At 42.0% G+C, this 14,051-nt stretch overlaps 1 protein-coding gene across 1 annotated transcript in view; it reads left to right on the top strand.

Annotated features, from left to right (window-relative positions):
- Window positions 1–14,051, top strand: part of ALG14 (ALG14, UDP-N-acetylglucosaminyltransferase subunit) — a 39,817-nt gene that overhangs the window by 16,533 nt on the left and 9,233 nt on the right. The window contains exon 3 of the mRNA XM_006021849.3: window positions 3,803–3,925. Coding sequence (XP_006021911.1) covers window positions 3,803–3,925 — 123 coding nt within the window. The remainder of the gene's footprint in view (window positions 1–3,802; window positions 3,926–14,051) is intronic.

Raw genomic sequence — 14,051 nt, 5'->3', positions numbered from 1 at the left:
TGCTGAAATCATCAAAAACAGTTTTGGCGTGGGGCAGGGGGTTTGGGTTTTTTGCCATGGTGAAGAAATCTATATTTAGTCTTCTAGCAAAGCTTGCCCCAGTTCTGTAGACATGTATGCACTTGACTTGTCTGACTGAGTCTTCATCCATATAAAGTTACTTCTGCACCTAATTTTTTCAGGACTGTGCATCATAGGGTGTTGCTTACAAAAGAGAGCGTAATTAAATGATCAAAAACAAGTTAATGTTGATAATTGCTTTTACTTGGGAAAATTCTCTTGATTTTGTAGTGTTTAAAACTTGCCTATATCAAAACAAAATATTCAGGTTCACTGTTGGCAAAACATTCAAAGTCTTTTCTCTTGCCTAAATTTGTGAAGTTAGAATTTATGAAACTGCAATAATTTATTTTTTATAGAAAAAAAATCTAGCTCTGGGAAAACAGGTTTAAAATTTCTTAGTCTACTCTATAAGGCTGCCTAAGGTTCTACAGAAGGAATGCCATTTCTTGAAAGCACTCCATGCACTTCAGTGACCCCATTTACTGGCAGAATGTGCAAGACCCACAGTCCACACCATGGCACTTCTGTTTGCCAGTATGTAACACAAGAACTTTTCACTGCTGTATCTGATGAATTCCAAAGTCTCAATCCGTGTTCTAACCATTAGTGATCAGTATCGGATCAATTTTAAGGAAAATCCGAAGACAGAGGAGGCAACTGAAGGATTCACAAAGCGCCTGCAATCAGTGTAGCGAAGGCACAGCTTCATATACTTTCTGCAGTTGTTAACAAATCAAGCACTTGGTTGACAGCACCTATTACTACCTTTGAGCATAACAACTACATCACTTCAACGCTTCCAGCATAACCCATTCTTGTTTCATTTCTGCTCCTCTGACATAAGAATTTAACATATTGCTACCATTAATGACTTTTTCCAAACAAACAACACTTGAAGGAAAGGGTTCATAGGGATTGTGGTATGCATAGAGCAAGGGAGTCAAACCAGAACTGAACCACTATTTATTTTTTAGTGGTTTGAACCGGAATGGAACCCAAACTAATTTAGTGCATCTGAACCCAAACCTAAATAAATACTGGGTCAAGTTCCTGCACAGAGCCATGAGGGAATTTAGGAAGGAGGACCCTAGTATGGAAGGAGGAGGAACATGAGGTCATCTGCACTAGATGACCCCATGTGGTCTCTTCCAGCCCTACTTTCCTATGATCTTTTCCTATGAGGAGAGGGAGTGGGAGCAGGAGTTGGTGGGTGTCCCTGAAATAGAGGGGGAGTGGTAAGGTATCTCAGCGGGTACATGTGGGGTTGAATGGAGGGGAGTGTAAGGAGCCCCTGGTGTGTACACTAGGCTTTCAGGATAAGCCTTCCGTCCATGGAATTCTAGTTCAGGGGGGAAATGTAGTATCTTACACAGTTGCAAGACCATTTTCACAAAACTACCCAATGAAGATGACAAAGAGTAATAGCATTTAAGAGAAAAATGGTTTGGCCTCCATTAAAGCAAGTTGTTGTTTTTAACTGAGGGGCCACATTAGAAAATTAGTATTGTTGTATGTTATCTTTTCCTGATCTTCAGTTATTCTTTCCAACTAAATATAAGAGAAATCTCTGTGTGACAGGGGGCCAGCTCGGGGCTGGGGCTCAGCATCGGCCTGCCCACCTGTCATGGGGCAGTCTGCCCTGTCTCATCTGCCATGACTTGTTGAATAAATAATTGGTGTAAAATGTGGAAGGCTGCCAAGGGGGTTACACAAAGCTCCATACCACCACTACACCACGTCCCATGCCTCGCAGATAGCATCCAGCACAAGTTCTTAACCTTTGACCCAACCTCGGCCTTGCCCTGTCTGAGGACTTACCGGGGTCTCCCTCTGATCCAAAACTCGATCTCACCAGGTCTGAGGACTTATCAGGTTCTCAGCCTGAGGCCCAACTGACACCTCATGCGTCCATAGACTTACCTTGGCCTAACTGTCCCTTTCCTGGGCTTCCACTTATGCCCTCTCACTAGGGACTTCACTTATTTTATTATGCTTGTGGGGTTGGCTCCTGTGCTGCCCTTCAGACCACATCTCCAGCCCTACTCAACACACCCCCAGTGCAGCCCTTCAGGGTGCCCTTGGAACCCTACTCTACACCCCAGTACACAGTCTTTCAGGCCACAACGATGCACCCTACTTTCTGTGGGCCACCACACATACTTCTGCCCTTTCACTGAAGCTGCTATACTTCTCTGCCCTGTCACCAGGGCCTCCAGGGTCTTACACCCTATGGGGCTCAGGTGTCCTGGCCCCTTTGCCTGGCCCTAGCTCTAAGTATCCCACCAGGATGTGGGCCTGGGTTATAAGGTGCCCCCACCTTTCACTGGGGAGGCAACTGGCCTGGTATTTCTGGGGAACTGCCCCGCCACAGCTAGTCCCACCAAACCATCCTTCCCCAGCAGGGTGTAGTTTTCAGTCATACCCAGTACCAGGAGCTTCCTGCCATCCCCATAGCTCCTGCCCTTACCTCCAAGATGTTGCTAGTCGGCTTCAGCCAGGCAGTGTTCTCCCCACAGCTGCAGCCAACAAACTGCTGGCTCCCCTGAGGGCCTGATCTGAAATCAAAGCTGCTCAGCCCCCTCCTCCTATCACGATGCCCTCCTGCAGTCATGTGACTGCCTCATCAGGGCTGGCCCACACCTCCTGGCTGCCCTGCTGCCTACTCTCAGGCCTTAAAGTGGCAGGCATCAAAGGTGCTCTGCCACACTCTACTCTGAATACATGGTTAGAATCACAAGTTCCCAGTGAAATCCTGACCTTTCTAGGCAGACAAACTGCCTTTTGACCCATCCTCACATTTCCAAAAATGGTTCCTTCAAGTCAAGGTACAGATTCACTGGCAAGGATGTAGGGACTATGTATAAGGCCTTCTATTTAGGCACTCTTTTAGCAGGTGGGGTGAAGCTTGGGTATTCTTTGGGAATTGTTTTATATTTTTGTTATTTTATCTGTTTTTGTGATTTTACCTTTTTATGATTGTAAGCCACCCTGAGCCTTTTTGGGGAAGCAGCATAGATGTCAAATAAAAAGACAAGTCTCCTGTTAGCCCTGTGCCATCTGTTTTGAGGAAAGTGGAAAATCTTAGGTTGTGTCAGCCTGGTATTCTTCATACAAAACTAATCTTTTCTCTTTCCTGTTTAAAAAGGAGGCAAAGTTTCCAATTTCCTGGTTTTGATAGCTCTTCTTCCCAATTATAAATTCTTAATTCATAAAGAAATTAATTCCTTTGCTTAGGCACTCATTTAAAGAAAATAATAATTGTTTGAGGTTTGATTAAATTAGTTTCTACACTACTATATCTCCATTCAGTTTATGCAGACAAGAAGCAGAGATGAAACTGATCCACTGATTAAACATAAAATTATGTAATGTCTCTTATTGTCCACTAGGTGGGGCACTAAATTAACATACCACTGATGAGGTTGCTCCAGCTAACTGGCCTGTTGAGTTAAAAAAAAAGTTTCAAAGTATTATTGGACAGAATAAAAGGCAGAGTTCTGTTGTTTATCAGTGTATTTGACAACTGCAGCACCCTGTAGCATGCTAAGCATTTTATAGCAGAAGGTATTTGTCCCTGAAGAAACCAGAACCCAAGTTTGAAAAAAATAACACAAAGGAACTTAAGAAGCTTACAAGTGAATAGCAAATGGCGTTTTATAGCAGAATTGTTATATATGCCATAATGTACTCTGCAGGAGGAATGTAATAACTTAATTCATTTTATCCTGTTGTCTTGCAGTTTACCCTTAATCGTATTCCCAGAAGTCGGGAGGTCCGGCAGTCTTGGATCTCGTCAGTGGCAACAACTCTGTACTCCATGTGTTATTCCCTTCCTTTGACTGTTAAACTGAAGCCAGATTTGGTATGTAATATAAACTTTGTTTCAGGAGAAGTGCTTTCTGGTGCAAAAGAAGGGCTTAGGGTACCCACAAAGTAGACTATGCAGTGTGTATAAATTTATGCTTGCAAGCCTTACCCAGACAAAACTCCCATTAAAGAAAGGATTATGAGATCAGACTATAATAATTTCCCCCCAGATATAGTATAACCAAAATTTAGCCCTCTTCATACCAGTCCAAACTGTTTCCAGTTAAGAGCTGGCAGGTAAATTCTTAAAAGACAAAATGCTTTTGCAGTGCTTGTACCTTGTATTGTTCAACCTGCCTATAATATCAACCACAGAGAAGACAGATAATCCTAGACTTATGTCAAGGAAGAAAGATCAGACTACCCAAGTAATGCCCACGCCTTGTTTAGCAGAGACCACCTCAGTCTGTTTTAAGGATCCTATTTGCCTCATTTGATGATCTGATGTCTCAGAATCAGGAAAGTACATCCTTCAGGTTCTACTGATAGCCGCCAAAAGATAAGTATTACATTTTACCTGGAAAATCTACAGTTTGACTCTATGGCTGAGGGCCTGTAGAACATCTGACCAAATTTCTATTGAATTTACGTGTGATAGAGAGAATATTTTTATGACATTTCGCAAGTTTAATCAACAAAGTCAGTGCAGTTTTATGCATTTTAAAGTAAAAACTTTAGAGTTGGCACTTCCTTATAAAAACAAGACTACTAATTAAAAAGCTGTCCCAATTAAGGACATTTCACAGCAATATATCTTGCACATTCACTCCTTTTCACTATTATGAATTGCTTAGTTTACCAAACACCTAAAAATATATTTATGTAAATTAGAATCCCTTGGCAGCCATAGCTTATGAGAGAAAACAAAGACAGGGTTGTGCAAGTAGCAACTTAGGCTAGCAAAAACTAGTTTACCCTTGCATGTTTTCAGCTGGTACTAAGGCAGATTTCATCCCTTCTTTTAGACAGGTAGAACCTAGTACAATCCAGATTGCTGGTCCTTGATGATGTTATCTCTTCAAGGAACTGGCATGCAGGAGCACAGGCTGCCTGCAATTTCTGTACTTCTCTAAGGCCAGCCCAGCTCCCAGGTGTGTCTGGCCTGGGAAAGGCAGATTCAGGCCACCAGGAAGTTGCATTGAATTAGTGCTTCTCATTAGGGGTCTGATTGTATTTTAGCACTGCCTTGTCCTTGTGAATATGTCCACTTGGCACAAGCCATCATTGCTGTCATGTGTCAGTGTGTCCACACTTGTATAATTTACATGGGCTTTTCAACTACGTGTGCATTCATTTCATCATGGAGCTATTGAAATTATTTGGCTTATTCCCAGACTATCCTCTCTTTCTAAGCAGATATGTCACTATTAAAGAGCAGACTGTCCTCAAATAGTAAGCCCATGCTAATTAAAGGCAGCATGTTTCTTTTACATAGTCATCTGAATAAGTTAACATCTCATGTTTCCAAATTACTGCATTCATGGCTATAGTTAGTAGAAACCAGCCCAATCTACAGAGTTTTGAATTGGAGCCAAACTCCAAAGTTAGCGTGTTCAATTCTCAGAGTTTGGTCTCAGATTTTGGCCCATCTTTAATATTTAGCTACATTTTAGTAAACATTTTTCCTTTTTCTAATGTTCATACATTTTAAATATATCATAAAGTTCAAAAACTTAACTTTTTAAATACATATAATTTCAACTAACCACCACTTCCATTCATTGTATTTTCTTGAAAGATTTCAATAAGACCTGTTAAACAAGTCTGCTAACCCATATAATTACAAAATCAAGTTTTTTTAATAATTAGCCTGGCTTTAGGAGTATATACGATACAGGCTGATAGTCATGAGATATCCTTTAGGCTTTTCTACAGTTTGTTTTAGTAATTCTAAGTAGCATCACATTGCATATAGTATTCTAATATACGCTTATAGAAGCTATTTTGAATTGTTTATGGACATGACCCTGATCTCACTGGCTTCAGTAGTTCCTATCAGAGCAAACACTGCACTTCTTGCCAGGAGTTTCCATGGGAAGGTTCATTCTACAATATTAACAACTACTAAAGCCACTTCTTATTTTTCAAACCTCTAAAAACAGAAAACAAAAAATCAAGGCAAGGTCATTGTGAAACCCCCTGCAATTTTTTTCCATGCCAATTTTCTTTTTTCATTAGAGAAAAGATAAAGGTACCTTTTATCCAAATTAAGGAAACAGCCTATATGAAATAAGAATAATGAGTGCATTAGGAAATCATCTTGCTACAGTAGAGGTTTCATTTAATGGATACCAATTTTATCAAGTTCTCATTATGAATGAAATTGACTGGAAAATCTAACTATGCAGCTTGTTACCAAAATATGTTACCAAAGAGCTGACATGGCACATCATATGAGAAGAGCACTATGAACTAATAGCTATGTAATTCAATTGATTCTTTGTTTATTAGAAGGACTTAAAATGGCTATGGCATTTGTTTGTAGATTTGTTAGAACCAGTATTAAAGTTGCTAATCTACTGATAATTTAGTATGCAGGTAATGCTTCTGATAGGATAAAAAGAGTTTGTCTTTGTAAAATCAACAGTTTAAAGAAGCAGCATGTCTCTGGCAGGCTCCATGAGTACATTCAGTGCATGTTGACTTAATGTTTAAGGGCATTTTTAAACGGCATCAATCAATTATTATTTACAGTATAAGAAGAATAAGCCAGAGAGCTTGTAAAGATTATGGAACGCTTATCAAGGTGAAAACAGAATTAAACTAAAATAGGTTTTATCGGCAATAAAAAGTTTTTAGATATGTAGCATGTGAAATAACTGCTTATATTTAACTGTCTGTGAGTGAAAGTGTGCTCAATGATCCACAGCTCCCCACATTCTTGGCAGAATATCACGTTCAGTAGTTTACAAGACTTGGAAGGGGTGGAACAAATGTTAGAATTGCATTGAGAGCATTGGTCTGTAACTTCTGACATGCAAGCTAGCACCTAAGAATTAAGGGTGCCTGTAGACATGTGGGGATGCTACTCTGATGCGCTGTAATTACAGCGTGTCAGAGCAGACTGGATTAATCAAGTCTGCTGGACCATTCTAATTAGCGTACTCCAGCAGCCTCCCCATCTCAAGTATTCAGCATCCCTGTGCTTCAAAATGGTGGTGGGGTGCTTTAGTTAAAGCGCCCCTGCTACCATTTTGAAGCTTGGGACACTGAATACATGAGATGCTGTGGGTGCTTTAATTAGAGCAGCTCTCAGAGCTGCTCTAATTAAAGTGCCTCCCCCACCACCATCCCCAGAGCATGTGTAAAGATGTCCTAAGTTTCTAAACACCATGCACAGTATCTGGTCAAGCCAAAAGCTACATATTTGTAACACTAAAACCTGTGGGGACTCTAGCTTTTATCAGTCCAGGCAAATATTTTTCTGCTATATATTTTTGTTGAGGAAAAGTACAAATTTAGCATTCTTTTCAGTCATTTACATATAGGAGTGACTGATCCTGCAAATCTTTGTGCACCAGAGATTCCTTTTGGTCCTGCTAGAAATGTTGAAGAATATAAGGTGAGGCCTTTAAATGAAATTGTTTTGACTGGGGATCAGAAGGCCCCAAGTGCAGCAGATATGATGTTTCACCGTTCAGTGAATAGAGCTGAAGAGAAGTCCTGGAAAAGGTTGCCTCTGCAACATAAAAAGGTCAACATTGTTGGGGATGCATTGACTTAGATTGGCATATCTAGTATGCTCAAGGGCCAGTAAGGGGGAAGTAGCAGACTGCAGCACAGGGTTTGCATGATTTGCCTCTGGGTTGGGGGAGGACTACTTTCCCTTTTATATCTTTCACTGATCTCCAGGCAAAGTTTTTTCTACTTGTGCTTTGTGTGAGGGGGCGCAGTGTGGCATCCATTGCATCCTGAAGGCAGTAAGCCCTGAGAGTGCTGAGCAATTGCAGAGTCAGGGCTTGTGCTAAAAATCATATTTGAAGTTCAGTTTTTTTTTCAGAAAAGTTGTATGACTAGGATCTTAAAGAATGGGAAAAGATTTAGCTGTTCAACTTGAGACGCTTTACATTTTCATAATTAAAGTGCTCATTAGTAGCTGAAAGCTAGACCGTCCTCAGTGTCAGGTTGGGCACCCAAAAAAGTCAGTAATCACTTCTGCAAATCTTGGCCTCTGTTCTTATAGATAGGTACAGTATGTCAGAAATAAGCAGCATAATGTGCTGTGGCCACATCCATCATGGGCATCTGGTGGCATGCCATGGTCTGATCGCACTTCTGCTTTAGTTTCCTACTTGTCTTTGATCAGATCCATCAGCCTCTACCACATTCCAGACTGAGGTGACCTAGCTTGCTGGCAAGGGCACACGAATATCCCAAACCCTTCTAAGGTAGCCAAAGTTCAAAATAAACACTTGGACAAACTCTCCCACCCTATTGAAGCTAAATTCCTAGTACACACTGAACATAGCCTAGGTAGAGAACTAAGCAAGCAATACATCCCTCTCACCAGAGTTTTGGTAAGCTGAAGTCAGTCTTTTGCAATTAACAAACCAGTTGTCTCCCGTAGGTTTATCTTTCCACAGGGAGAGTCTAGTAAAAGTGAAGTTTTCATTCCTGCAAACCCTGAAAGGTTTGCTTTCTCTTTCCTAGCCAGCTATCAGCTGAGAGGGCTCTCTCTGCAATCTGATACCCGCTTCAGGTGTGGCAGGGTAGGGCTGATTAGATGTCCAGCAACCTATTACTCTTTCTTAACTAACAGGATTTGTACACATCAGTGCACATGGCCAGTTCTTAAGCTGGTTAAAGGCTCTGTAGCAAACTTGGGTATTTTGTACAGAAATGCTCACACAGTGAAACTATATGAATGGAGACCTTTATTTTACTTAGCTAAGATTTTCCATTCTTTGTACCATGCTCAAAATGTCTTAAATTCATAGCATTTTAGCAGATTGTCACAATGGATAATAAGTTATTGTTCCTTATAGCACAATTCTCATTAGATCTTTGTGGTAAGCCACAAGATCTGGGTGGTGCCCTCAATTCCCTATTCACTTTTGAGTAAGTGAACTTTTTGTGATGCTAGTATTAAGAATAATCTGGTAAGATCTTTTGTGCACTTTTTCCATAATTTGTCTGGTACTGGACTGTTTTCATATTATGTCTCATCTTGTATTGTTCTTTTTGGATCAAAACATTCAACATGTAGAAGAGAAACCACAGTAGGAAAAGAAAAAGATAAGCTCTGTAAGTTGCATAGTATTAAAAAAAAGTGAAGTTAAACCACACAAAATTAAAATTAAGTATTCAACCAGGATTAATGAACACATTGGAGTCTTCTTTTTCTTTAGTATCTTTTACATACAGTATGCCTACATTTCAGTTCCAGAAGTACTCCGTAGCTTGGTTAATTAGCTCATGCTGAGCTCTGTGCTGCCATGGCTGAAGTACCCCACACTTTAAAGTTAATTTGTAAGTCTGTATAGGATGCTGTAGTCAGTTTTCATCTATGAAGCGCTTCATGAATGTTCAGTTATCCTTGATAGGTAAGTAAGCAAGCAGTGTTATACTGCATTGGTAAAATGAGTAAGTGAAGTTAAATGATTTCCCTAAATCCCCATAGAGAGTCAGTGTTAGTGTTAAGATCACACTGAAATCGAGGCTCCCATTTACAATTAGCCTCTGAACTGAAAATAGTTTCCTATTTTTTTCATTGCATAATTTACATACACAGCACATAAGTTACCATCTTTCAAAACAAATAAAAATGAGCCAATAATTGAATTCATTGCAGTCTAGTTGTGGTATCTATTCCTTGCCCTTAGCATCCTGCTGCAGATACTTCAATAACACCAGCTTTTGCATTGAAAGGAAATACTAACCACCATTAAGAATAGGCTTGTGTTGTATGAGAAAACACTGCCTATCTAAGTGGCAAATTTAGGAATATATTGTTATACATATAATAATTAGTTACATTTTACCATCCAAATTATCCAAAATGTTAATGTAGTGGATGCTTTTACATGTATAATGAAAATTGCATTGAAAACAGTGGTTTAGAGTTATTGCCAATGTATGCTTTATATTTAATAGTTTTTAGGTTTTATTTTTGCCTTCCTCTTTGGAGTGAACAGTCCACAACAGTAGTCTCCATTTTGTGATAAGGATGAAAAAAGACATGCCTTTATCTTAAATAGCATCTACAAGCCAAGAAATTTCCTAGGGCTTTTTGATTAGGAGACCATTCAGATACAAGCTCAGTCAGGATGCTACTTAGAACTCTGGGGTGTGCTAAAAGATGACTTAGAGAGTATGACTAAGGATGACTAAGAGCCATGTCCCAAATCCTGGCAACTGGATCCTTCAAGCAGATCATATGGAATCCATGGATCACTGGATTGGCCACTTCAACAGCTCCTGATCACTGACTGGCAAGATTGCAATTATACTATGGTACCTTTGATGCTTTATCTTCCATGTTGCAATTGGGAATTCTTATATCTAAAAAAAGAATGGCAAGCAACTTGGAGAAGGAAAAGGGAAGGGCCAGGCCCAGAGTCCAAAGGAGCAGGCCATGCTAGGGACCTAGATTTTTCTGCACATGCAGCACAAGAAAAAGTAGTGAGGAATACGTTCAGCTCTTTTAAACGACATGGATCAGAAAGGCATCCCAGTTAGATCAGTAGTGTTTGTATGAAATAAAGATAACTTCAGTTGATAGAAGGTCAGGGGCTTGTTATTGTTAATTCAAGTGGTTTAAAGACCTGGGGCTATATCACTGGTATAACATCACTGAAACCAGCAAATTGTACGCTGGGGTAAATTTGTCTCATTCCTTTCATCTTGGTTTGTGTTATAGGATTTCAGATTGTTACCTACTGACAGCAACAGGACACAACATTTGAACTAGTTTTATAATCTGGTCAGGGGAAAAGCTGTTGATAACATCTCCAAATGGCACAAAAAATTGGTACTTACTTCAGTGGTCTTTTTGGTGTCTAGAGAAGGCTTGAAAACCTTCCTGCCATCTCCCCTTCCCCAACAAAAGCAACAACCTATACTGTTTGGATTTTTTACTTTAGAAAATGTAAGAATTGTCAAATCTATTCTTAGCTGGCTTTGGAATGCAGAACTCAGAAATGTTTGTTTAAACTCTTGTAGATGACATCAAGAGTTAGGGTACTAAATCTTTAAAAAAGATATAGTCTATCCCAAACATTTTTAGGCTGTCACCTATGAAAGCTTATGCCTCTCTATACCAGTTAGTCATTAAGGTACCACCCTGCCCTGCCTTTTGCCTGACTTCAGATGAACATGGCCAACTACCTCTCTCTGCTCATGTTAGGGCTGAAGAAACTCATGTCAATAGGTTAAATGATTTGCTGAGGATCCCATGGTGAGGCAATAGCAGAAAAAAATGGAACCCTGGTTTGCTGAGTCCCAGGACCTACATCTGGATAACAAGCACCTACCTCTTTCCCCTTTGCTATAAATGTATTAAGTATAAAAATCAGTTGAAAGCATCAGTGAACAAATTATTCTTGATTTGAATTTTACAGACTGCAAGAGAATGACTGTCCAAATATCAAGAGAGCTGGTTGCACAGCTAAGGCTGGAAAGCTCTGGTTTCCAGAGTCGCAGGACAGTAATTAGAGCATGCTCAGGAGTCAGCTGATTCAGAAATCGAAGGGAAAAAAACCTAAGAATAGAAAATGATAAAACAAGCTAGACCATGGCCACTAAATACCTTTATAGATCAGTAAAAGAATATTAAAAAGATACCTTACAGAAAAACATATACCAGTGAAAAAAATAGCTGTATTTTGCATCGTTTGCAAGGTACATATATCTGCATCATAAATTCTTTTTCTCCCTCATAGACTACCTTTTTCTCCCTAAAAAGAGAACTGCCAAACCGAGGTACTGTGGGTCAGGATACAAGGGGGTTGGGGGGAAAGGGACTTGGTAGTGGGGGGTCCACTATAAACCGCCACACCAGGAGGATGAGCTAGACCTGGAATTCTCCAGACAGCTCTCAGGAGCCGTACAATCAAAAGATATGGTTGTCATGGGTGACCTAAACTACCCTGACATCTGCTGGGAGGAGCAGTCAGCCAACTCTAGCCACTCACGCAGGTTCTTAACCTGCATACAGCACCTCCAACTAACGCAGGAGGTATACGATCCCACTAGGGGAAATGCCTTGCTGGGCTTGGTGTTAGCTACAAGGGATGACCTGATGGGGAACCAACTTCCAAGGGAAGTGGTGCTTGCTCCTACCCTGGGGGTCTTCAGAAGGAGGCTAGATAGATACTTTGCCGGGGTCGTTTGACCCCAGCATTCTTTCCTGCCCATGGCAGGGGGTCGGACTTGATGATCTGCTCAGGCCCCTTCCAATCCTACCAACTATGAAACTATGGAATCTGCAGGTACAAGGTAGCTTAGGGAATAGTGACAATCAATTGATTGAATTCACTATCCGGTGAAGGGTGGGTAAACTAACCAACAGGGCTGAAGTGCTAGGCTTCAGAAAGGCTGACAGTGTGCTCAGGAGATTAGTTAGTGAGGCGTTAAAGCTCAAGAGCATTGGTGAAATGGGGGTCCAGGAAGAGTGGTCATTCCTCAAGGAATCAATCCTACGGGCGCAGAAGGAGACAATTCCATTGTGCATAAAAGGAGGCAAAGGGGCCAAGAAGCCCTCTTGGCTGAACAGGGAAGTCCAGGAAAGCCCGAGGACAAGGAAAGAGGTATACAGGCTGTGGAAACAGGGTAGCTACCAAGGAGGAGTATTCACTTCTCTCTTTTCTCTCTCTCCCTCTCCTTCCAGAACCCACCAGTGCTGTAGTCTGCCACAGTGGGAAGGCAGCAGCAGCAGCAGCTGTGGATTCTGTTGGTAGGTTCGGGAGCCCAGATACAGAACCTGCCACCAGTGTCCATATTGATGCCGCTGACACCCTCCTGGTACAATGGAAGTTCCCACCCATAGCCCCGACCCAAAACTTGCCAGCAGCATCAACTGTGGACCGAGGCAGGAGCTGCTGCCGTGCCAGGCAGTTGGTGGCATCAGCTGCAGGCACAGCCAGCAGGTTCCACAGCTGACACTGGTGCCTGCCTGGCACAGCAGCAGCTCCTGCATGAGTCCACAACTGATACCACCGGCAGGTTCTGGGTAGGGGCTTCCACTGTGCCAGAGGGCGGGGGCATCAGCTGTGGATGCCACTGGCAGGTTCTGTGTCCAGGCTTCTGAACCTGCCAGCAGGGTCCACAGCTGATGCTGCCTCCTGCCTGGTATGGTAGAAGGCCCACCCAGGTCCACAGGTGATACCTAATGCTGCTGGGTGGAAGCAGTGCTGCCTGCCTGCCTGGCACCACATAGCAGCCAGAGCCGCTGCCCACCCATAGGCCAGATCCAGTTATTTTGCAGCTGTCCACCCATGGGCCTGATTGGATCTGTTGGTGGGCCAGATCTGGCCTGCAGAATATAGTTTGCCCACCCCAATCTAACATAATGTAATAGTAATCTATTTTACAATATTTACAAGCAGTGATAAAATATGGCATTCACAGAAGAGAATATTTGACTTGTCATTAAGAATCATATCATAGAATCATAGAAGTAGGGTCGGAAGGGACCTTGTAGATCTTCAAGTCTGACCCCCTGCCTGGGCAGGAGGGAAACTGGGCTCAAATGACCCCAGCCAGATAGGCATCAAGCCTCTTCTTAAAGACCCCCAGGATAGGAGCCAGCACCACTTCCCTTGGAAGTTGGTTCCAGATTCTAGCCGCCCTGACTGTGAAGTAGTTCTTACGGATGTCTAATCTAAACCTAGTCTCCAACAACTTGTGGCCGTTATTCCTTGTTATCCCAAGGGGCGCTAGGGGAAACAAGGTCTCCCCCAAACCCTTGTGGTCCCCCCTAGTGAGTTTATAGACGGTCACCAGGTCCCCCCTCAGCCTTCTCTTGTGAAGGCTGAACAGGTTCAGGTTCCGTAGCCTCTCATTGTAGGGTCTGCCCTGCTGTCCCCAGATCATGCGGGTGGCCCTCCTCTGGACCCTCTCAATGTTGTCCACATCCCTCTTGAAGTGGGGTGCCCAGAACTGGACACAGTACTCCATCTGTG

This window comes from Alligator sinensis, unplaced genomic scaffold, assembly GCF_000455745.1.
Source record: "Alligator sinensis unplaced genomic scaffold, ASM45574v1 scaffold199_1, whole genome shotgun sequence".
Taxonomy (NCBI): domain Eukaryota; kingdom Metazoa; phylum Chordata; order Crocodylia; family Alligatoridae; genus Alligator; species Alligator sinensis.
The sequence above is the reverse complement of the archived record's forward strand: the minus strand, read 5'-3'. Positions and strand labels throughout refer to the sequence as shown.